This window comes from Erythranthe guttata, chromosome 12 (genome assembly GCF_056151865.1).
Source record: "Erythranthe guttata isolate IM_541 chromosome 12, IM_541, whole genome shotgun sequence".
Lineage (NCBI taxonomy): Eukaryota > Viridiplantae > Streptophyta > Magnoliopsida > Lamiales > Phrymaceae > Erythranthe > Erythranthe guttata.
Window position 1 is genome coordinate 15,105,910 of NC_142544.1, and position 24,835 is coordinate 15,130,744.

The following is a 24,835-nucleotide window of genomic DNA, read 5'->3' on the forward strand; positions in this document are numbered from 1 at the left end:
TTTCTTATTGTAATCTAATATTTAAATTATATTTGTCCGACCACTTTTGCTTTATATCTCATATTTTATTGAAAAAGTGGGAATCCCCATCTGACCTTTAGCAATTATGAAAATTGTTGTGTTTATTTATTTAACTATTCTACTAACTCTTAATTAATTGAATGATTAAACAAAGCAACAAGTTCAACACGTCAGGGCAACAATTAATTGTGATTAAACAAGTTGGTTTGGACTTTGGTGGAGACATTACTTACATCGCCCATGTCTCTATATCCACTAAATTCATTTTATTTATTTCACATGCAACAATTTAATAAATGCACACAAACAAAAAATGTCACGTGTTAATGTAGATAATGAATTTTTTAGCAAAGTACTGGAAAATAATTAAAAAAAATGTGGTCTAAAAATCATGAAAATAATTAATTATCTAAATTAATTTTTAAAAAAATATTCAAAATTTATTTATACTATAGTAGTCAATTTATTTGTGTGTTTTCTGATCCAAAATGAATGGCCTGAATATATTGGTCAAATTAAAAGGCCCGGACAATTAACATAACTTGACCAAAATCCAAGAGAATAATAAAGAAAAGTGAAAATTGACCAGTGACTAAGTACTGTCATATTATTATTATTATTATTATTATTATTATTATTATTATTATTATTATTATTATTATTATTATTATTATTATTATTATTATTATTATTATTATTATTATTATTATTATTATTATTATTATTATTATTATTATTATTATTATTATTATTATTATTATTATTATTATTATTATTATTATTATTATTATTATTATTATTATTATTATAAAAAAATTGGCACAAATTGACATAAATAAATTGATGTTACAAGAGTGAAAGTCATTTTGAGACGTAACAAAGACTTGAATGAAAGACTTTGCTGAAATTTTAATACACCGTGTTTATATTATATGCGCATTAAAGCAAAGACTTTAATTTGTGGAAGTAAACAATTAATTAAATAATTTGAAAAGTATAAAAAGGGATTAGTTAGTTAGTTAATCCAGGGATTAATATTATTGCTAGCCGCATGCTATTCAAGACTTTTGACATTTCACATTTACGTGATACATATAACGTGCTCACATTTAATCTCAATTCAACTTTCAAACCCAAGTTATTTGTTGTACTCCCTCTGTTTCACAATAACTGTCTCTTTTTAAAAATATTTTTGTTCCATATTATTTGTCATTTTAGATTTCCAATACTGCATTAAATGCATTTTTTCCTGTTTTAACCTTATTAATTTAACTATAAGTATTAATTCTCTCTTATCACATCATTAAATAATCAAGGTTATTTTAGTCTTTCTAATATATTTTACCTGAAATCAAGACACATTTATTGAGCTTCTTAATCCTTGTGCAAAGCCAAAAACGACACTTAATAGGGAACGGATAGAGTATTAGATATGTTAGAGAATATTATATTATAGAACTAAAAAAAAAAAAAAAAAAAAAAAAAAAAAGTTCTTATTTTTCTCTCACCCGTTATTATTATTATTATTATTATTATTTTTTTTAAATTTGGCAGATATTTCAACAGAGGAATTCTCTAGCGATGTGTTTCGCGGTTTCTGTCCAGTCTTCACGTTTGAAGTTTATTCGTTCCGACTGCTGGAGCGTGCTAGCAAGTGATTGTCCAGTCTTCACGTTCGTCACGTTTCGACTGCGGGGGCGTGTTAGAGAATATTATATTATAGAACTCTTGTAATATTAGGATTCTAGTATGATTGAGTTACCTAGATTAGTTAGGATTTAGTTACCTAGTCAAACTCTATTACCTTGCAATATTTCTCTATATATATTCCATGTAATCAACCCATAACACAATGGGGGTTTCTATTCTATTCTTCTTATAAGATAAAGTATAACTACTGTTTTCATATATATATAGTTGAAAAAAATATTTCCCGATCGAGAAGTTTGCCCATGTTTGAAGGGATTGATCGTCATAAATATCCTAAATTCCATAGTGGCTTACAGTACACCACATTTCATTTAGTCTTTAGTTGAAATACTTGGGCATCACAAAGGAAACAACCTCACATTTTCCTAAATTTCCAATAAATGATGTATGAATTATGATCTATCCATTTAGTCCAATATCCTAGAGAGAGAGAGAGAGAGAGAGAGAGAGAGAGAGAGAGAGAGAGAGGAGAGAAGAGTGCATTTCTTGTAGTCTATTAGGTTTGAATGAAATAGGGATGGATATGACTTCCACGCAAACAACAAATAAAAACAAGGAATACAAATTAAAAAAATAATATTAAAAAAATTATAAAAAGAAGAAAAGGAAAGAAAAAGAAAGAAGAGTACTGTAGACTTAAATAAACCCAAACGTGGTGTATCTTTAACCTAGCACTCTCCTTCTTACCCGCAGACATTACATATATTGCCCACCACAATCATGCATCCCAACAAAATCATTGCTTTCGTTATTTTTAAAATAAAGGGTAAATTACAACCAAACCCCTGAGTTATGATCAATTTACGAAAAAACCCCTCTTGTTTGGGTAATTACATCTACCCCTCAACTATGATTTTTTCTTACTTCCACTCTTATGGTGTCAAATTAAACATAATCATCTAGATTTCATGGAATGTGCTCTAGTTTGTACTCATTTTGTGTAAAAATACAGTTTCTGATACACCACAATCTGATATATATACAAGCCAAAAAACACATATTATGATCATCTTGCTTCAAAATGTGGAGTTCGAATGGGATAAAACAGGTATAAAATTGATAATATCCCATATAATCTCGAAGATTCCACTAAATTTGAAACCGCAAGGGTGGACATGTAAGAAGATTTATAGTTGAGGGGTGGTTGTAATTACCCAAACAAGAGGGGGGTTTTTGTAATTTGATCATACATCGGGGTGGTTGTAATTTACCCTTTTTTAAATAAAAAAATAAAAAATACAGAATTAGAAAGAAAAAAATAAATTAACTACTAGAAATACAGAATTACTAAAAAAAAAATGTTATGTAGATTGTATAGTGATTATCTATTTAGAAGAAAATAGGTTATTAGGGTGACGCTGTAGCACAAGCAATGAATGAAAAGCAAGCACGTGGTGGAGTGTCAATGGTGACAGGTGGCAATGATAAGAGTTCCAACTTCCAACCACAAAAACTGGAATTGTCTGAATATGGATGCTGAGTCAGCAGTGAGTGTGTATTACTGGGAAATGGGGAATCTCCTGACTAGGCTGTTGCTCCACATCCCAATCCCTTTTTGCTCTTTTTCACGTGGCTGCTTCTTCTTCTCTTCTCTCTCCTCTCCCCTAATTAATCTCTGAATACTTAATTAATAGGGCAAATTACGAAAACCCCCTAAACTTAAGCTAAATAACGAAAACACCCCCACCTATTTGTAGTTATCAAAAATCACCTTGAGGTTTGTTTCCGTCTTAAACCAATTTCTTACAGTGTGACTTTTCACATATAATTTTTTATCCCAGGAAATAGACTTTACACAAATTTAGATATTTAATGATATTCAGTGGTTCTCTTCCATAGAATACTTACCTATTCACAATCACCTCTCTCTCAAACCAAAGTGAACCGGCAACTATTGTTGATCATATCTTCCGAATGAGCATTTACAAACGCGGTTTTGCTTTTGTATGTGTGCGTGTCATTGTGTGTGTGATAGTTGATTCTTATTCGATGACGAATGCGACAGAGAAAGAAGAGACGATGGTGGTGTACCGAAGATATTGTTGAATCTGAAATGAAAAAAGAAGAAATTAATGGGTTTGGGAGAAAAAGACGTGTAATTTTGTATGAAAAGTATAAAAAAACTTTTAACAAATTGGCAAAATTCAAATGTTATAATTTGAAATGATAATAGTGGTAAATTGTGTTTTGCAAGTTACCCCTACAGAATTTTGGCTTAGTTATTGGTCAACAGGTGAAACTAATTTTACCAAGTCTAGAGAATTTTCACCTACTTTTTTTAGGAAAAAAAACTTATCTAATCTTGTCAAAAAAAAAAAAGTTAAACACGCAAGGCCCCATTAATTTCGATGTCCCGGAAGAATAATTCTAATCATAATAATATACACGCACTTTCTTTTCCCATGAATAAAGTTTATTATATACAATTAAATTAACATCCCCTAAAAAGTGACTAGATTAAGGATAGTTCTTTATCTTCTAATCCAACCATCTCCCACCCCATTATTATTATTAACATTTAAAAAAACAAAATAATAATAATAATAAAAAACTTTGTTTATCCAATTGTTTTCTCTCTCTACACAAAATATTTTGTTATATATACAAACCTTATTCCCCTCTTCATCTCTCTCCTCCTCCCATTTATTTTATTTCCTTCGTTTTCCCTTTCATAATTGCCACCAAACTCCTCTAAAAAACAGTTCATCGTTTCTTACTTTCTCTCTCTAGATCTCTCTCTCTCTCTCTCTCTCACACACACACACATAAAAACACACAGTATCTCTCAACCGCAGAAAACCCCTGTTGCTAGCTGTATATACTAAACACACACACGCACAAACACGCAGTGAGACGTTTAATTAGGGCTTAATGGAAATAGCAGAGATAAACATGATCGGCGATTTCGAGGCCGGAATGAAATGTTTGCAGAATCCATCGTTCATTTCCCGATTCGTTCCGTTTTCCGGCGTGGAGAAGGTTCCCCGGGCTTACAGCTTCTGGAAATGGGGGGCGCTGATTTTCGCTATTTTCGCGACGTTCAACAGCATAATCAGGAGGATCAAGCTTGTTTTCATCCATTTTCACGCCGTCAAATCTTCTTCTTCTTCTTCTTCGAACCAATTGTACGATGAGGTTTTTGAGTTCAGCGAAGACGACGACTTCTCGCTGGCGGCGTCTTCCGACGACGACGACGACGACGGCGGCGACGATGATGATGAACGGGTGGATCGGGATGGAGAAAATAACCCCGCGACGACGTCGTTTCGAGGTCAACGCCGCGTTGGCGATGAGGATTTTGGCGTCCGGGGTTCGGGTTTTTGTTTGAGGCAGCGGAACGGCGGCGGCGCGTGGTCGGAATTTGCCTGCGGTAAAAACGTTGTGAAGCTTTGGGATAGTTTGGGGTTGAGTCTGGATTTTGACGAGGATTTGTTCAGCTACGATTCGGAGAGCGTGGTTTCGACCTGGGGTTTCGACGATCACGACGAAGCGCCGAGCCGATTTCCCGGCGGTGGCTGGAATATTCCGGCGAGGGGAGCGGCGTCCGCCTCGATGGTCCTGACGGCTGAGGGTAACGGGAAGGGGGACGGCGTTATTTTTGGGGGCTACGATACGAGAATGCGACGTTCTTTTCCGGCGTTGTTCGCTGAATGGAGCTCGGCGGCGGCCAAAGTTGCCGCCGTCGCCACCGGTGGCGTTGGCAAGGTTTACGTAAGGGATAACGCGAGCGGGACGCTGACGGTTGGCGATGTGAGAAACGTTAGGAAGCCGTTAGAAAGTGTGAGAGAGACTGACGGCGATACCTGGTGGGACGCTGACGCCGTTATTGTGGAGAATGAATCGGATGAGTCTAGGTAAACCGGTCCGAGTAATATGTTCCTGGGCCCGGTTTAATTTATTTTTTTAATTCGGGGATGGAGAAAAGGGCAATGTGGTCCTAGAAAAAGAAATTGGGTGGAAGGACACCCTTGTCTGTAAATAATTATTTCAATAACATTTTCTCCATTATTTATTAGTATCAATTAATTTAATTTAATTTAATTGTAGGTCTCTTTTTTTATTTATAAAAAATATTTGAACGTCATGTTTCAAATTTTCAATGCACACCAATTATACTAGCGGAATAAATTAAGATACTAAATAAAAGTTGGAATTTACTTAGAAGTTTCACATTTGTTAATAATATAAGCAATTATGACTTATTTTCATCTTTGTGATAACTTAATCATAAATTTGTTTTTCTTGCTTAGCCGGTGTTTTTCTACCTATTATTTTATTTTTTTTTATCTTATTTTAATTTTTTTTTGTAACCTTAAAAATGTAGTTTATCTTTAAGGGTAAGGAAAGCAGATCTCGAGGTGGATTAGTTAGAATAGTTGTGATTAAAGATGTCATTAAACTGCTAGTTGATTAATTATATAGAAGATTTGTAGAACTGGTCAAAAAATTTACTTGCTTGAAAGCATAACACCAAAATGATCAAGTATTTAGAAGACGATAGTAAAAAAATAAATAATAAAAAGATGGAGAAAATGCAAATAAATAAATAAATAAAATGGGCATGGTCGTTGAAGAGATGATTAATTGAGATGTCCAAATTTGAGATTTCATCACGTTCAAAATTATACATCTTTTGAGTTTTGACTATGTGCCAAGTCATACAAGAAATAATTGTAACGCAAAAAGGAAATTTGCTAAAATTATTAAGTATTAATTTATTAACAACAATAATATATAAAAAAAATAATAAATAAAATCCGATAAGCATACATCCATCGTTCGTTTCACACAAAATCGTTGACATTTTTATTAGGCAAAAAAGTCACAAGAAGTATGCGATCACATCATGTAAAAATTGCGGACGTGTACTATAACTCTATAAGTAATGCATTGAAGTTCGTCGTGAAATTTTCATTAAATTTTTAGAAGTTTGCAGTGAATTTTTAGCATGATTTTCATTCCCGGACTACGATATTCTTCTCCCCTATTCAGTATGATTTTTTTTATTCAGGTTATACGGTTATAAAATATCGTGTGGAAACATAAGAAAATTATTTTTTAGCACATAAAATGTTAGTAAGGAAATATTGCATTATCGAAAAAGAGAACAAAATCTTTGCACGCCAAACGGGAATTTCGCCTAAGGACGTTAATTCGAATGATAGAGTGTAAAAATTACAACATCCTTATTTCTTCTAGAAGTAGTTTAACATTTTAATTTTGAACAGTTTAGGTTGGCCCTGGATTTCCACAATGTTCATATGATCAATCATTATAAGTCTTTTTCCCTGATCATGACAACTTGTGTGAAATGGACACACTTACTTAAAGTTCTTATATTATATGTGTGTACAATATTATATAGTTGGTTGTCCGATTAGAATAATTAATCAATAATGAACCACTATTTAATGTTGGAGATACAGTTCAAACATTAAAAAATTGACAATGGGTGACACAGAGTTTATAAGATTCTACATATGGTGAAATACATCATATAGTTTTAAACAGTAAATTTACATAAATAACTAAATACTAATCACACATACATACACGTATATGCGTGTTATGTATAAATTAACAGTGTAAAACTACATGGTGTATTTCACCAGATGTATGTAGGCTCTACAAAACCAACGACATAGTGGCAACGTTGGAGAGAGATAAAAAATTCGTGATTGATTTGGTGTGAGTGTGACCCGCTAACTGCGCTTAAAATTAACAATAATAGTGATTCAGGGAATATTTGATTTAGGTCTTTCATCTGATTGTATTAATTAAAATAATTTAAGCATTATTAAATGACCATTTCCAGTTTGATTTTTTTTTTTTCTGTATTTTTTATAGTCTTCTTTTAATTGATATTCAAATAATTGCAATGTCCATAACTTAATCAACACTCAAGACAAACAAAACAAAACAAAAAAAGAAAGTGCAAAATGTGAAATTAGAGTCAACAATTTGAGCATTCAATAAGGCCAGTTGTTTGCAGCTAAGTGGCCCAAGTCTGGGCAAATTTTGAAACACTGCTGGCTAGTATCTGGCAATGTTTAACAAACGAAGGCTATTTAATAGGGTCATAAATTTAAGGGCAAAGTACAGTTTACACCCCTAAATTATAAGGGATGTACCAGTTTGCCCCCTGAACTACAAAACGTTTCAATATGCCCTCGAGTTTATGGTCAACCATTAAATTATTAACACATTTAATTTAAATGTGCAATTACTTCTCTGCCCTTGGGGGTTTGTTGTAAGAAACTCAATAATTATATAATTAATACGTGTTGTATTTGTCGATTTTGTTATGAATTTGTGATTAAAGTGAATTGATGGTTTACATTATTTTCTTAATTGTGTTTAATTTTTGGATTCGATATGTTTGCTAATTGTCCTTTTTGTTTAATTTTGTGCATTTTGTGTTTATGCCCTTAATTAAATGCATAACTTTTGGGGTGATTTTTGTGCATTATAAGATGTCTTGTAACGCGAAGTACAAGAATTTTGTGTATTTAAGTTGTTACTCGATATTTTAATAAATTTTAGAAGAAAAAGAAAGTAGTTTTTTAGTGTTTAAATAAGGAGAAGAAAAGCGGAAATACGAGAAAAGAAACCAAAAAATATGGAGCAAAAAACTTGACAAAATAAGCAAAAAAAAAACCAGTGAAAAAAGCTTTAATACTCACACACACACACACACACACACACACACACACACACACACATATATATATATATATATATATATATATATATATATATATAATTGAATAGAAGGGCAAAATAGGTCAGAAAATGTCCAAAAGTGAAAAATTTAGCTACAAATCATAAAGTCAAAGTGCCACATCAGCATTTACAAACAAAATTTAAATAGAGAGGGGTATTTGAGACATTTTGTAATTCAAGGGGGCAAACTGATACAACTCCCATAGTTTAGGAGTGTGAACAGTACTGCCCTAAATTTAATTTAAAGACTTTTTTTTTTTTTTTTTGATAAGAAGGAATCCTATATAGAATGTTAAGGGCACTCCAATGGCTAGGATTTCTCCCTTCCCTATTTCGACTCCAATTATCCCGCCTTTTTTTACCCACCTCACTTTAATAATCGGGGCAATTTGCTAAATATCTCTGGACATTAATATCATTATAAATCAGATCAATCATATGTTCCCGTTTTGCTATAAGTCTCTCGCACTGCTTAGATAGCGAACATACATTGTTTTCCTCCAGCTCATCCGTCTTTAGAACCATATTCAATTCATGGCATTTCATCCACACTTCCGCCACTCCCCTACTAGTCTCAAGCCACCGACCGTCCAACATCATTGGAAAAATATTATCTTCATCGAAGATGTTTATTTTCAGTTTAAATTCTCAAACTAAGCTGTTCATTTTTAGCCTTAACTTTCTATTATCATTCTAAACTCGCCAACCAAGTCGTAAACTGTCTACTTTCAGTCTAACTAAGTAGCCCGGAGGAACTAATTAGGAAATAAACTAATTAACTTATCTCAAATTGCTGTTTGTTTGTCATCTTCCAACAGATTGAAGATTACGATACGTGTTACATGATCTTCCAAGAAATCGAACTACACAAAGATACAAAAATTAAGTGCTCATAATATATAGTAATATATATTAAACTTAATTCCAAAATCTAAATAGTACCTGTCCTAGAAGTTCTTCTATACTTTGATATGGTGATCGAGTTGCAAGATGGTTTCGCGAGATTTCTTTGCCAGCATACGTGGGAAGATTTCAAACGCCTATTCCAACTTTCTCCCGTTTTCTCGTAATCAACCTAAGAACCAAACATTTACATTACCTATACTCTATTTAAATTTTAAGTATGATATATATTGTTAACTACTGTATTTCAAGAAGTTTACGCTTGTAAGTCAAATCAAGAACCAAGCATTGGAACTATTTATTATATCTTGCTTCCCATGATTCTGCAAGAATGCAAAGGACAACATTCCAATACTTCGCGTTTTGCTACAAGACAAAAAAAAAAAAAATCGATAAAAGTATTGAAAGAATCCATTTTAGACTCTAACATATTGCAAGATTGTTAACTACTAAATATAAAAATTCTTAGTAATTTTGCAATAAGACGGAAACCTCTCGTGATGAAAAGTCTAAAAACGATTACTTAAGTCGATCGAGAAGAAAACTAAGAAGAAGAATATGAAGTTTTTTACTCAATCAAGCATATGTCATTGTCTCCAATAAAAGTATTATTCAACCCAAGCAATAACAAGAGGGGAGAAGTTGCAATTTTCTCATTTTGCAGAACTTATATTTAATAGAAAATAATAAAAAAATGCTTAATACCTTGACCGGGTAGTGGGCTGACTTCGGTATTGGGCTACTCATGAGAAAAATAAGTCTTGGCCCAATTCACTTAAGAATATCATTTTGGCCCATATGTTATTGTAGTAAACATATGAATTTTGATCAGTGGCGAAACCAGGATTTCATCCATCAGGGGCGGATATCTTTTAAAAATTACGAAAAGAAAATAAATGACCGATGATTGTTCCAGGAATGACTAAATTAGAATTTTGTTATAGAATTGTCTTTTTGGAGGTAGGAGGCAGCCGCCCCCCCCCACCCCCAACAAAAAAGACGACTTTTTTTTGTTGACAAATATCAGAAGATTGAAAGTGATAAACTTTCTAAATTTTGGGTAGATTAAATAATAAAAATTGAATGGACTTAATTATATATGTATAATTTAATGGAACTTTTTTAGAGTGAGGGTCGGCTTGAGTCCATCCCTGCCCAAGGGTGGACTCGTCTTTTGTTCCAAGTCGTAACCCGTAACTTCCTTATCTTATTTGTTAGCCTCATTTATTATCTTTCTTTATTTTCTTCAATTAAAAATATTAATTTTATTTTTCATACAAAACTAAATTATTGAAGATTAGAGGAGCACAATACAAAAACGACGAAAAAAAAAAGAAAAAAATGAGAGGGGAGCCATGGCCACCCATGGCTTAATTTTTATTTTTTTTTGTTTTTGCTTTTGCTTTTTTCCCTATATATTAATTTAATCATGTGTGCAATGGAGCTACATATGTCATTGATTGTCCATTTGTTTGGGACGATCTTGATCACTCTCTCCAGTCACTTATACTGAAATCAACTCAAAACCGTACCCTAATCCATTTCGTTGACTCTGTCGATACCTTCTTTCCTTTTCCATGTCGTTTTTCAGCGCATACTTTAACAACTGTCGCCATACATGGAGGGCATTAATTCGGAGACAACTCTACCGTAACTTTTGTAGCTATATATACAACATTACGGGAGGGAGAAAACATAACACCGGTCATACATTATTTTTTATGTTTTCTTCTCCAATATAGGGTGATTGGTATTGGGCAAGTGAAAACACTTGCGAGACAGATAATTTGAGTATCAAACACTTCATGTGAAGAGGAATTGAGTCCAGTGAGTCAACTATGTGTGTTTGGGTATAATTATGATTTTTAGCTTTATGAGCTTTGTGCTAGACACCGATTGAAGTTGTCGTCGTTGTGGGTTATTGAGCGTGGAGTTGGACAAAAAGCGAACTATTACATGCAGTGGCGGATCCAGAACGAAAATTCAGGGTATGTCGGCTGTGCCGGGTCCAAGAATTTACTGTATAGTCGGGTTAAATTTTTGGGGGTTCGGGGGCAGCGCCCCTGGAAAAAAAATTTGAACCTTTTTTTGTTGGATTAATTAGGAGAAGGGAAAAAAAATTGAATTTTTTTTTTTTTTTTTTGGATAAATTAGGAGAAGAAAAAATTTGGGACTTTTTTTGTATATTTTGAATTTTGGGTGGACTAAATAATAATATAGATATAATATAATGTGTTTTTGGGGAGATGGGCTAAAAAACAAGAAACAATTTAGGACTTTTTTGTATATTTTGAATTTTGGGTGGACTAAATAGTAATATAGATATAATATAATGTGTTTATGGGAGAGGGGCTCAAAAGAAATTTAGACAAAAAAAGTAAACAATAGATTTTTTGACCATAATGGAGTCGAACTCATGACCATATCTAACAACTTGGAGATCTTTGCCACTAAGGCAAATTTATTATTGTTATTTTGGGTGGTCCATAGCATACTTGGCCACCCCCTAGATCCGCCTGGTTACATGTATTGGAATAAAATTGGTGAAGTTTATCTTGTTTTATGTTTTCTTTCATGTCTAATATTTATTTGTGTATAAATCAAATGTATATCAAACAACAAAATACACAAATGTTAATTTATCTAGCCAAATAAGAAAGAAGAAGTCAATTTGTACGTGCATGCAATGAGGTGAGAAGGAGGAGAAGGCCTCAAAAGAAATTCGAACTCAGTTATTTAATAGTAAACTTTCTTACTCTACCAATTAGATCAAATTAATGTGCATGGATTAAAAAGTATGATTTATTATCATATGAAATTGGCCAAAGAGATAGTTGACCCATCATCTATATATATAAATATATGTTACTATTGACTTTGAGATTGATATGTATAACAAGCCCCATGTGAACATATTTCATGTCCTAACTGGCGAATTCCAAGTTGGCATATAATCAAAATCCCTTTCCATTAATTGACCTACACTAAAAAAACATGTTCACCAACTATACGAATCCAAAGTATATATGGTCAATTAAATACCCACAAATAATTAGGCTAAATTACAAACACCCCTGAGGTATGGTCAATTTACAAAAAAAACCCTTCTTGTTTGGATAATTACATCTACCCCCCTCAACTATGATTTTTTCTTATGCATTCACCCTTATGATGTCAAATTCAACATAATCATCTAGATTTCATGAAATGTGCTCTAATTTGTACTCATTTTTTTTGTAAAAATACAGTTTATGATGCATCACAATATGATATATACAAGCCGAAAAACACATATTATGATCATCTTGCTTCAAAATGTGGAGTTCAAATGGGATAAAACAGGTACAAAAGTGATAATATTTCATACAATCTCGAAGATTCCACTAAGTTTGAGGAGTTAAGGGAGTAGTTGTAATTATCCAAACAAGAGAGGGGTTTTCGTAATTTGACCATACATCTGGGGTTGGTTGTAATTTACCCATAATTAAAATAATAATAGAAAGCGACGTAGGCGTTGACCTTGAATGAAAAGTCAAAATAGAATTTTATTAACAGCACAAAACTGCAGGAAGGACAGCCATCTTTCCTCCCTTTCGATTGCCAAATAATAAATCAAACATTCTTCTAAAACTCGATTCAATCAATCAATCTTAGAAAACAAATTTAACCTAAATTAAATAAAAATTCTATAAATAAATAAATTAAAAAAAAAAAAAAAAAAGAGCAACGCCACCCACCACCTCCAATAATCGGGTTACGAGAAATTATTCATCATCTCAATGAGTGAAGGCGAAATCTGATTGGCTGGCCTCGTCGAACAGAAAATATCATTCGAACTCTGCGTGAAAATCGGAGCATCGAAGTACGAGTTAGGGAATTTGTACATTGGCGGGCAATCCGTCGTCAGCATCGAGCACGACTCCGTCTCATCGTACCCGACAATACTAACATTCTCAACGGCGCCGCCGTCTTTTCCGTCGGAGGACACCGCCAATCCGGACTCCTCCGGCTCGGGTTTCACAGCGGCGGCGCCACCCTCCGCGCGTGACTTTCCCGTGAGTTTCTGCACCAGAGCCATGAAGTCACGCGCCTGCGCGTGGATCACTTTCGGCGAGTGGGTGTATATGATCACCGGCTGCTGCCGCTTGGACGGAATTTTGTGGATGGCGTGAGAATCTTTGTTGATTCTTAACGGCGAGGGACGTGAGCCGTTAATCATCGTCGTCACTCCTTTCATCATCTGGTCACTGTCTTGATAATTCGAAGGGCTCATGGTTTTTTTTTTTTTTTTTTTTTGTTACTAAAATTAGTATCGAAAAAATGTTTTCAGGGAAGGGAGGGTGTTTGCTTATATATAGGGAAGAATTTACCAAGAACAAAAATTAATTAACTAATAAATTGAAATAAAAATATAAATAAATAAATTAAAATCAATTTGTTTGGATTTGGTATGCGATTTCTGACCAAAATATTTTGTTTGGTTTAACCGCTCTTTTCTGGTTTTTTTTTAATTTATTTAATCATTTGTTTTCTTAACGGCTGCTCTAAAAATCATGTATGAGTAACACGTAATTGACTGTATATTTAAAATCGGTGTGATTGAATTATGTTAGTTTTTGCATTTCTTTTTTTAAATAAATTAAGCTAATTAATTCCAAACACTTTAATTGAATATTATGGATTAATTACTATGTTATAATTTGTGGGTCAGAGGTCATAATCCAACTTGTCACTTTGCCATAATTTGACATTTGTGTCTCATTTAGTGAAGGTCAATATCAACAAAATTTATCGGCAGCTTCTAAATTAGTAGGATTAATATTTAAATGTATTTAGTCGCAAAAGTGGTCCAGTTCGTGGAGTACAAAAGAAATGGTTGCGATAGCGGTTGGCAGTAATTTTTAGATCGAGCTCGTCGCATATAATTTGTTCAATAAAATGTAAACATCTTATGAGATTTATGTGATTTAGTATGTTATATATGAATTTCTAGATGATTATATTCTTATTCAAATATTTGGCGCAAGTTTGCCAATATAATTTTAAATAAGATATTTTATGTCATCCTTGGTTCAATATCTAACCAACTTGTATTGGGTCGAAAATCATTACCATACACTCCCCTCCGTTCCGCAATATGGTCTCTTTTTGAGAATTTCTTTAATTTCAATGTTGCATCAATTGCATATTTTTTTAATTATATCATTATTAACTATTCAACATGTTTTCTGCATTAATTAGTAAACAAGGGTATCTTGATTTATCAATATCTAATTTCTTAAAATTAAGACATAATTTATAAAGATTTTTAAGACTTTGTACCAACGTGAAAAGTGACACATTTTTTTGAAAATTAAGCGAGTACATGTTTCATATGTTTATAAAGGGTCAAAATTTTTACTCAAAAAAATAAAAATAAATGAAGGGTCAAAATTATTGACTTTAAGGTGTCGGTTAAGAAAGTTAAACCGATGTTGAAAATGGGCCCAAAATTTTGGACTATGACATATTTTATGATTAATATTTAATAATAGGAAAAAAGGGGAAATGTCAATTTTTTTTATTTATTTTTTTTATTTAGCTAGAATTTAAGAAATTGCTTTTTTTTTTTATTTAAATAAGAAACATGGAGGAATCTCGAAAATAAGTTCCAAGACAATGACTAAAATTATGCTGATGAAAGTCAACTGATTATAGATTTAATTGATTGAGACTTCTTTGTCCTTTTTAAAATTGGAGCTTAAGATAAGTTGACCAAATGAACGATGATGATTTTGCAATCATGGTTTTGTATCAATCTATAAAAAAATTGGATAACCTTGATATTTGATCTGATATCCATGTCAATTCATTGAACAGTGAAGCTTGCTAATTATCGTTTCATATTTACGAGTATCGTTCTCAATAATTCGCTCTCTACTTTTCTTTTATCTCTTTAAAAAAGAAATCTCAAACTTTTATTTTCGATAGGCGAAAATAATTCTTTCCACTGTAAAAAATCAAAGAATCGTAACTGAGAATTGTTTTAGAACGGGCTACAATATTAATGTGTAACCCAACACCGTGGCCCAAGCCATACTACGGCTGATAATGACGACCAGGGGTACAAGTCGGAACAAAATTCCCAAATTTTGCTTATGTCGACCCAAAAATTTTCAATTTTGGAATAAGTAGCTTCATTCGGATATCCTTTGATATTTAAGTTTTTACAAAATTTTGAAAATTAAAATTACATATAATATTTTGGAAATTCTGATTTCGGATCCAATTTTGATATCGAAAATAATCCGATTTTATTCTGAAATATTTGGTTAAATAATTATTTAATATTCTCTATACAACAATATTTTACTTATTGTATGTTTTAATAAATGGGACTAGTTTTTTTAATATTGACTATTGATTTAACTCATTAAACAAAGACATACGATTTAATTTTTATTTTTTTTTGAAATTTCTAATGGCATTCCAAATATTTCCAATTTAATTTCGCAATTTTTTTTCAATTGTGATTCTTTTTTATGGATTTTTTTATTTCATAGAATTTTATAAGTATAAGGAAGAGATCGCGAACACGTAGACTCTTGTTGATTTATATGTCTTTGTGAGTCTATCTTTTTGCATGCATCAAAGCCCTCATCTTATAGACACGAGCTAGGTTTCTTGACTTTGGCATGTGCCGAACATTTGTAAAGCCTAAGCACTTAGATAGTAAAAACACGTTATGGACCTTAATTTGTGGCCCATATTAATAATCGATTTATTTTGTTATTGTGACGCCCGCTATCGAAATACAAAGTACTTTTTTTTTTCTTTTTCAATAAATAAATACAATGACTTCTAACGAGTCACTATTACAACTTAATCTCATACCAATAAAATCACATCGTAAATCAAATACACGTGACAAACAAATCCCACAAATAATCTCGCATACACAACTCTTGAATAACAATCATTACTCAACGCGGAGAGAGACCGGCTATGGGAACCGAAAGGCGCTAGATGGACTAACGGCAAGCGAGAATACAACTAGATTAAACTCTATAAAACTTCCAAGTAACTTTACTCCTTAGTGCAGTCAACACAATTGTCCTCTTATAGCACCTGTCACTGCGAATAAGACGGAAAATTAAAGAGAAGTAAGTCAAGTGGACTTAGTGAGGATTATAAGTGAAAAACAGTGTAATCCAGTAATAATCAGAACAATAAACAATATAAATATTCAACTTGTTCTAGAGAAGAATCGTTCTATTAAAAACAAGCCAAAATGTTAGGGACAACAATCTGATCAGGTCGAACAATATAATCAACTATGTACAAGTAAAGAACAATATTCAACTAGTAATTCTTGAATATCAATTATAAATTTGATGGAGATTCTCACGACAATAATTTTGAATATCAAATAAGAATTCCATGGAGATTCTCATGGTAATGATATTGTTCATGCACTTGTATATCTGCTTTATGACTCCCTTAGCCGTTACTATCTTATAACACCGACCATGCAATGACCATGTTAATCAATCAATAGGCATGCCCGGACGCATGCCGATTCATCCATCAACACAGTTAATCTCCAATTATGCTAATGACCCGACTCCAATATGAGTACTGCCGAAGAGACCATCCACCATCGGCTCAATACCGCGCAACAGTCTTTTTTGAACAGCCTAGGGCTCAACTGGTCAATTATCCTTAAGACGTTCCAAAAAAATACTTCCAACTATCTCAATTTACAGTTTGAATCCTAATGATGAACTCTACTTTGGAAAGAATCTATATCACATTTCAACAATTGTAGGATTCCAATAAGTTACAACATTTTGTGATCACGATAATTAGTATTTACCCCACTTTGAAACTTAGTCAAAGCCATGCAACCCCGACCCTAACCCCTGATCGTGCACTACATTGACCAATTTTGCAATCCGGGAGGCATTTTTTGGCATGAAAAGACATAAACATCATTTAAACCATAAATTTCGAAATTACAGATTCACCCAGAATTTGTGAGATCCAAAATAAAAATTTTAAATTTGCAGTTCAATCCCTGATTTTTCAAGAAAACTCTCTTCAATTGAAACCCAAAAATTGCAGGAATACACAAATACACACAATTCCACTTTACACGCACATCACCCCACCATTGTCGTCGCTACTACCACCTTCATGTAGGAGTGTAAATGAGCCGAGCCAGCTCGAGAGGTCAATGAGTCAGCTCCATTTGAGCTTGGACCTGGAAAATGAAAGTTCGATAAACTTGAGCTCGAGCTCGCAAAATTTGACACGAGCTTGAGCTTGAGCCTGAAAATTCTGGCGGGCTCGGCTCATTCACCCTACCTTCATACCATCTAAAAGTTTTCAAACCCATTCGTGATTGAACCCATCACCGTCCTCAAATTCCAAATTCATCGATCCCCAACCACTCTTCCCCTCCGTTGAAACCTTCGCCACGTCGCCGCCGCTCCAAACCAATCTAGGGCCAAGGCTTCAAGTTCCTCGGTTGCGCCAACGACGACATCGGGGTTGTCTGCCGCCATTGGATTCGTTAGATGTTGACGATGTTATTGGCGGTGAAGGAGAGTAGAGTAAGAACAAGAAGAAGTGAAAGTTGCAAATTCAATCTCTCCGTTGGGATAGTGGATGGGTTGAGGAAGAAGATCGATGAGCTTGTAACCCCTCTATCCTTTTTTTTTCCCTTTCCTTTTTACACGAACTAATCTCTTTACTTCTATAATTTTATTATGGATTAGTCATTTCATCTAAGTCAACATCCAAATTTGAAATAAAACCAATTTTTCTTACATAAGAATTTTTTTTTCGTCAATTAGATATTTCAAAGGGGTATGTCTATATGCGATGTCCTAATTAATACATATACATATATTAGGATCACCTTTTTAGTCCACCTTTAATACATAAACTGGCATGCCAACTGCCCATATTTAACGCAAGTATATGAGCTGGAGAGCTCATCTGATAATGAAAAATTGAATCCTAAACCACCCTATGATTGGGACTCCGATTCATAATAAATCCTCATTTTCTGTTCTCTTGCGGTCAATCATAGGTTTCCTGGATTTTCTGTGTCCGATTGGAATTCTGAAATAATAAAAGCTCTATTTATCCTAAGAGGGTTTTATCTATCCTACACCCGGTGAAGGTTACACCGGGTGATTTTTTACCGTTGATCTACACATACCAATGTGGGTGTGTGTGTGTTTGTGTGTATATGAATGGTAAAGATCTACCCGGTGTATTTCACCCGGTGTAGGATCTCAAAAGCCTCCTAAGAGTCAGGTCCTCACTTTACAAAGGAAAAACTTAATTACAAGGAAATTTTCCCACATATTGTTCTTCTTCTCATTTTTTGGTTTTTTTTTTTTTTTTCTTCTTATAAATTCCACCTACAATTCTAAGGTATGCTAAAATAACTTTAAGGTCCATGTGGTATTGGTAATTACATCCACACCTCTGAAATTACCAAAGCTAAGATTTCATGTAGTGGGGATCGATATGCACTATATTTGTTTCTTGCGGGGCCGTTAATGCTACCATATAGATGAAAATTTATAAATTTTATATGAAATAATAAGGATTTAATAAATGTTAGGAGAGTTATGTCACTCTATCTACTCTATGTTGTCTTCGCCACTACCTGAAACTAATACTCCGTTTAGAATCCTAACGAAATAATTTATCTAGTGCATTATTATGTTCGGGTTTCTAACAATGATTCATAATTGGTTGATTGTAATTACCAATACTACAGGGGCCTTAAAGTTATTTTAGCATACTTCAAGGGTGTAGTCGTAATTTAACCTTTTTATAATCAAATATATATATCAACTGAGTCCGTTTTAACTTTGAACATGAAAATCGAGAATTTCAGCATATATATTAATTAATTAATAATTGTGAGAAAAATGGCAGAATGTCCTTCTGGCAATGTATATATAAGTTCCTTAGGGCAACTCCAACAGTTAAATGCAAATCTATTATTTGCATTTTTTACACATTTTGAGGTAAAAAACAGAACTCCAACAACATGATGGGAAAATGCAAATTTTAACAAATTGTAAATTTGGTTTCTCAAATTTGGAAAACCAAAGTTCAACTTTAACCAATTGTGCAAAAATAAAAAATAATAAAACAACTACAACCCATTTCCTTTTAATTTCCAAATTTACGGAAAATTCAAAATTAATATTTCTTAATAATAAAGACTAAATTAAAAAAATTAAATTCCAAAAAACTTTGCACAACTAAATTAATATATATATATATATATATATATATATATATATATATATATATATATATAAACTTTGGAATTTAATTTTTTGAATTTAGTCTTTTTATTAAGAAATATTAATTTTTATTAATAATATTATTATTTCAAATAAATTTTTAAATGGTCGTTACAATATGGTCGTTCGAATTTGCTCGTTGAAATATAGTTGTTTAATTTAATTTAAACTAAAATTTTCTAAATAAATAAAAAATAATAATTGTGTAAAATATAAACAATATTGTTGGAGTGTGAGGTTAAAAGTAATGGTGTATAACACTGTTCGTCTCTTAAATTATAGATATAGACAACCAATTTTTAAACAACTGTTGGAGATGGCCTTAGTAGCTAGTTATTTTTTGATGTGACAAAGAGGAGATGAAAACTTTGCATCATTAAAGCATGTAAATAAACCACCTTCAAAACTGCAGCGTTTCAGAGCAGAAGAAAACATTGGAAAATAATATTTTTTTTTAGGATCAGGACCACTTCACTTTATTTGCTGTCTCTCTATTCATTATTGTCATTAATTAATTATAAATTGCAAAAAAAAATAAAAAAATTGCTTGAATGAAATTCAAATTAGTGGTTGTTTGTTTTTTTCCCCAGAAAAGTCGGAGGCAAATTAAATGAGTGCAACAGAATTTCATTAAATTATGGTTTGCATTTAGCCAAAATGTGCATGCATGCATGTAGCTAAAATGTGAGGCATTTGATATGTTTTTATGAACGGCAAATCACACATATTGTATTTTACTATTTCATCTTCAATTCTGTTTTATTTTCTCATGTTATTGACGTGTACTCAATGATGATGTCACTAATGGTGTACACAATAGTTGTTCAATAATGAATGAAATAGGGAGTACATAATAGTCCTTGACTTGACCACGCTCTGGTTCAGAACCGGAACCGAAACCGAAACCGGGTTAAAAGGTTGGGTTCAGGTTCATAAAATTGAAATAGGGATGAAATTGACGTATTTTAAAGATGAAGGACTAAAGTGGGACATGATGTATAGTTGAGGGACTATAAACACATTTGACCAAAATTTAAATTTAAATGAGACAACAAAATGCTCATAATGACCAAAAGTGAATCCATCCTCAAAAAAATTAACTTTAGTCAATTTCATATATAATGTTAGATTTTGAATATTTATGACATAATTCGAAGGATTGAGTACGGATGAGTGTGGATATTCCCAAATTTATTTCTAATTCATCATTCATATAATGTAGTCGATGAGATGCTGCCACATCCAATGTATTAATGAAATACACCTGATGGTTTTAAATTAATTTATATAAATAATTACTCACTAAGCATACATATAGATTGGTGTGCGTGTTATTATGTGTCTATTGTTTAAAATTATACGGTGTATTTTAGCGGGTATAACATCAACAAAACCGATATAATTTAATGTTCAGAATATTCAATGCGTAACATTTTGTACCCGTGGAGTATAACATATGTAACACTTACTTTCTTAAAGTATCATTTGTAACACTTACCCATCAACATTAATTATTTTATATTTATAATTTAAAACATATTAAACATAAAAATCTAATAATTATTAGATCATAAACAATTGAAAAGTAACTAAAATTAAATTATTAGAAAAAAAATTAAAAAGTAATGTATATTGTATGATAATGAATGAAAGTATATTTTAAGAAATTAATAAACTAAAATATATTTAAATACTTAAAATTACTATTAGTTATGTATTGATTTCGTAAAATTTATTGATATGAATATATTTAATTAATTGGTCCAACAACAATTAGATGTTATTTATTAAATATGTACCCGGCGCAATATAATATTTTTAAACTTTTAAATATTGCATTTTTCAACATATATTTTTAGTTGATAATATAATTAATTGTTTTAGTGATTTCTTTCAATAAAAGAAGAAAATTTTAAGGTAGAATTTAAAATACAAATTAAATTGTGCTTGAAGGGTAAGTGTTACATACGATAGGTGTATTTAACCCTATTTAAAAATATAGATTTACTTTTAATTTTTAGGGCTAAATACAGTTTGCACCCTTAAAGTATAGGGTTGGTAACGATTGCCCCCTTAAAGTTACAAATGTAACACTTACCCCCCCCCCCCCCCCCCTCATTAACGAATTTAATAGTAAAACTATGACTTTAATGATGTGAAATTTTTTCTTCTCAAAATGTCCTTCTAGCCAGTATATAAATAATGAATATGTAATAATAAAAAAACGACAACTTGATTTTATTATTTCAGTATTGTAAATTTACGAATGAAAAACATTGAATTTTAGTTTCATTTTTATTTTACTTTATGTTCATTTGTAGCTAATACAAAGTTAACAATTATTCGAATTTTAATTATGATTTTTTAGTTTATATAGTTATTTTAATGAGTATATGACTCTTATATAATCATACCACTTTTTATATATGCATCAATATAATAGTTAGAAGGATAATTTGGGAAGAAAAAATGTCACATCAATCAAAATTAAATATTTACCATTAAATTTATTAATGAGGGGATAAGTGTTACATTTGTAACGTTAAAGGGGTAAGTATTACCAACTATATACTTTAAGGGGGCAAACTGTATTTAGCCCTTATTTTTATTTAAAAAAAAAAAGAAAAAAAAAAGTAAGTATCCTCAAAAGTTGATTTTTCATTACCAAAATTTCAGTTTTACTTGAAATGATGTCATATGGGCCAGATAATCTTTACAGTAACTCGCATGAAAAAGGCAAACCTTGGACCATAGTATCAAAAGTTCATATATAAATAAAATCGAAAATACCAAGATATCAGGAAAAGAAAAAAAGAGAAAAAAACTCTTATTAATAAAAGACAAGTGAACAACTTCATAAAACAGGACAAAATTATCATATATATATATATATATGCATTTCCCTCCAAACTCCAATATTTTATTATTAAATTCTGCTCCAAAACACTGAGAAATGTCTAATAAAATAGATAAATAAAAAAATAAAAGAGAAATAAGTTTACTACAATGTACACATGGATCCAAAACAATTGCCATATTTTCATAACAAACAAGAGAGAGAAAGAGTAGAGAGAGAGAGATAGAATGGTGATTGTTAGAGGGAAAAGAAGAGCTGGAAATAGCTGGATAATTTAAACCTACTCCATCAAGAACTCCTTCACAATCTTCACGCTTGGTTCCACCACCTTTCTTTCCCATATATCCGCCGCCCCCCCGCCCCCCTCCGCCGCCGCTCTAATCGCCGCCGTCGCCTCCACCCTCTTCAGCTCCCATCCCGCCGCGTCCCTCAACCGTAGGATCTTCCCCACTTGCCTCTCCGCCAGCTGGCACGTGTTCTCCTTGATGGCCCCCACCGCCTCCTCCACGTCACCCATCCCCCATTTGAAGTACCTCTCGAACTCGGGCACCCCGATCGCCCTCTTCAGCCCGCGTTGACTCACTGAGTCGGACCGTTGATTTTTAAAATACTCGGCCAACTCGTCGGCCATCCCTGAGTCGAGCATGTGGTCGACTCGTTTGGCTAAATGCCGGTTCAGCACCGGTAAGGAAACGTCGATCCAGATAAAGCAGCAGCTGTAGCGAAGCTCCCTGCAGAAGGCCGAGCCCGACGACTCGGCGGCGAACACGTCCGATTCCGGGTTGAATCTCTCGGCCAGCAACGCGTAGACGAACGAGTTCGAGCCGCCGACGACGAACGGCGTCCGGCGGCGGGAGAGAATATGGGCGACGGCGGAGGAGGCGGATGCCCGGAAGTCGGAGGGGGTGAACTCCGGGTGGGAATCCGACGGGTCGAAGTCGCCGAGGAGGTGGTGGCGGACGTTTCTCCGGTCGGCGAACGGGATTTTGTTGGTGGTAATGTCGAGGCCGCGGTAGACTTGGATTTTGTCGGAGTTGATGATCTCCGACGATGGGAAGAATCTAGAGGCCAAGTCGACGGCGAGTTTGGTCTTTCCACATCCCGTTGCGCCCATAATTACGACTATTTTCTTCTTGCGGCGGAGGACGGCGGCGGCGCGAGTGTACATGTGGATTCGCCTGGCGGAAGAAGGTGTTTTTGTAAAGCAGACGGCGGCGTAGTTTATGCATGGAAAGCGATCATTGCTTTTTCTAAAGATTGATACTAATTTCCTCATAACCATCAGTACAAAAAATGCCCACACAGAGAGAGATATGGGTGTGTGTGTGTATATATATATATATATATATGTCTGCGTATTTGTGTGTGTGTGTGTGTCTATATATATATTATATATGTGTGTACTTTGTTGGTACACTGAATCAAAAGTTGGTGTATATACATACAGTTGTGTGTGTGTGTGAAATTCCAACAGTTGCCATATTTTTTACTTTTTTACTTTTAGTAGGAAATAAATAATATATAGAATATTTATCGCTGTTAATGGCATTTGTACGGCCGTAATTATTTTAACCTGATGAACGATGATTCAAATCTACATCAAAAAAGAAAATCTTATTTTTTTTCATTTATTTATTGTATTCAAAGAATTCCAACAGTTGATCGTTTATTCAGAGCACATGTCGTTTTGCAATATATATATATATATATATATATATATATATGGAAATGAATGGTGGTGTAGAATTCGAACATACGACATTTTTCATCTTTCATCAGGATCAGTATAATGTCATATTGAATGACCACCTCATCTGAAATGATAATTTTTTTAAAAATGAATACTTAAAATGGTATTTAATTAATCGGGTAAGAATCAGAAAAGAAAATAAAATTTTAAAATATAAAATCGTTTATCGAAATATCCTTCAATTTTTTGTTACCAAAGAATCAATACAATAAATATGCAGAATGTCCTCTTTAAGCTAAGCTTGTTCGCAATCAACGTCGCCACATGTTACACATGGATTAACGAGGTCTATATGTACAAATCGTAAACAAAAAAGGAATTATCTAGTGTCCGAGATCTAAACGATTGAATTCGTGCCTAGAAAATAATTAGTGAATAATTATATTCATTGATTTTAAGTACCACCTAATACGATATTAATAATTTACAGATTACGGTACGAAATTAGTAAGAATTTACAGATTACAATAAGAAACTAGTAAAAATTGATCGTACTCGAATCGTACTGTTTATAATTTACTATATTAACATTCTCTAACCAACTCAATAAATTAA

General features: G+C 32.8%; 3 protein-coding genes across 3 annotated transcripts; 1 reads left to right on the forward strand and 2 right to left on the reverse strand.

Annotated features, from left to right (window-relative positions):
* The first annotated feature begins 4,328 nt into the window (after window positions 1-4,328).
* LOC105954204 (uncharacterized) lies at window positions 4,329-5,772 on the forward strand. Its single transcript, XM_012977877.2, has one exon. The coding sequence runs from the start codon at window positions 4,603-4,605 to the stop codon at window positions 5,587-5,589; it is 987 nt and encodes a 328-aa protein (XP_012833331.2). The 5' UTR covers window positions 4,329-4,602; the 3' UTR covers window positions 5,590-5,772.
* A 7,339-nt stretch (window positions 5,773-13,111) lies between these two features.
* LOC105954156 (uncharacterized) lies at window positions 13,112-13,630 on the reverse strand. The gene has a single exon (XM_012977832.2). The coding sequence runs from the start codon at window positions 13,628-13,630 to the stop codon at window positions 13,112-13,114; it is 519 nt and encodes a 172-aa protein (XP_012833286.2).
* Window positions 13,631-22,571: 8,941 nt separating this feature from the next.
* Window positions 22,572-24,011, reverse strand: LOC105954203 (adenylate isopentenyltransferase). Its single transcript, XM_012977876.2, has one exon. The coding sequence runs from the start codon at window positions 23,810-23,812 to the stop codon at window positions 22,811-22,813; it is 1,002 nt and encodes a 333-aa protein (XP_012833330.2). The 5' UTR covers window positions 23,813-24,011; the 3' UTR covers window positions 22,572-22,810.
* Window positions 24,012-24,835: the final 824 nt, after the last annotated feature.

Bases quoted from the DNA above. Each gene is read 5' to 3' on its own strand.
- LOC105954204 (XM_012977877.2), top strand. From the start codon at position 4,603: ATGGAAATAGCAGAGATAAACATGATCGGCGATTTCGAGGCCGGAATG.
- LOC105954156 (XM_012977832.2), bottom strand. From the start codon at position 13,630: ATGAGCCCTTCGAATTATCAAGACAGTGACCAGATGATGAAAGGAGTG.
- LOC105954203 (XM_012977876.2), bottom strand. From the start codon at position 23,812: ATGGTTATGAGGAAATTAGTATCAATCTTTAGAAAAAGCAATGATCGC.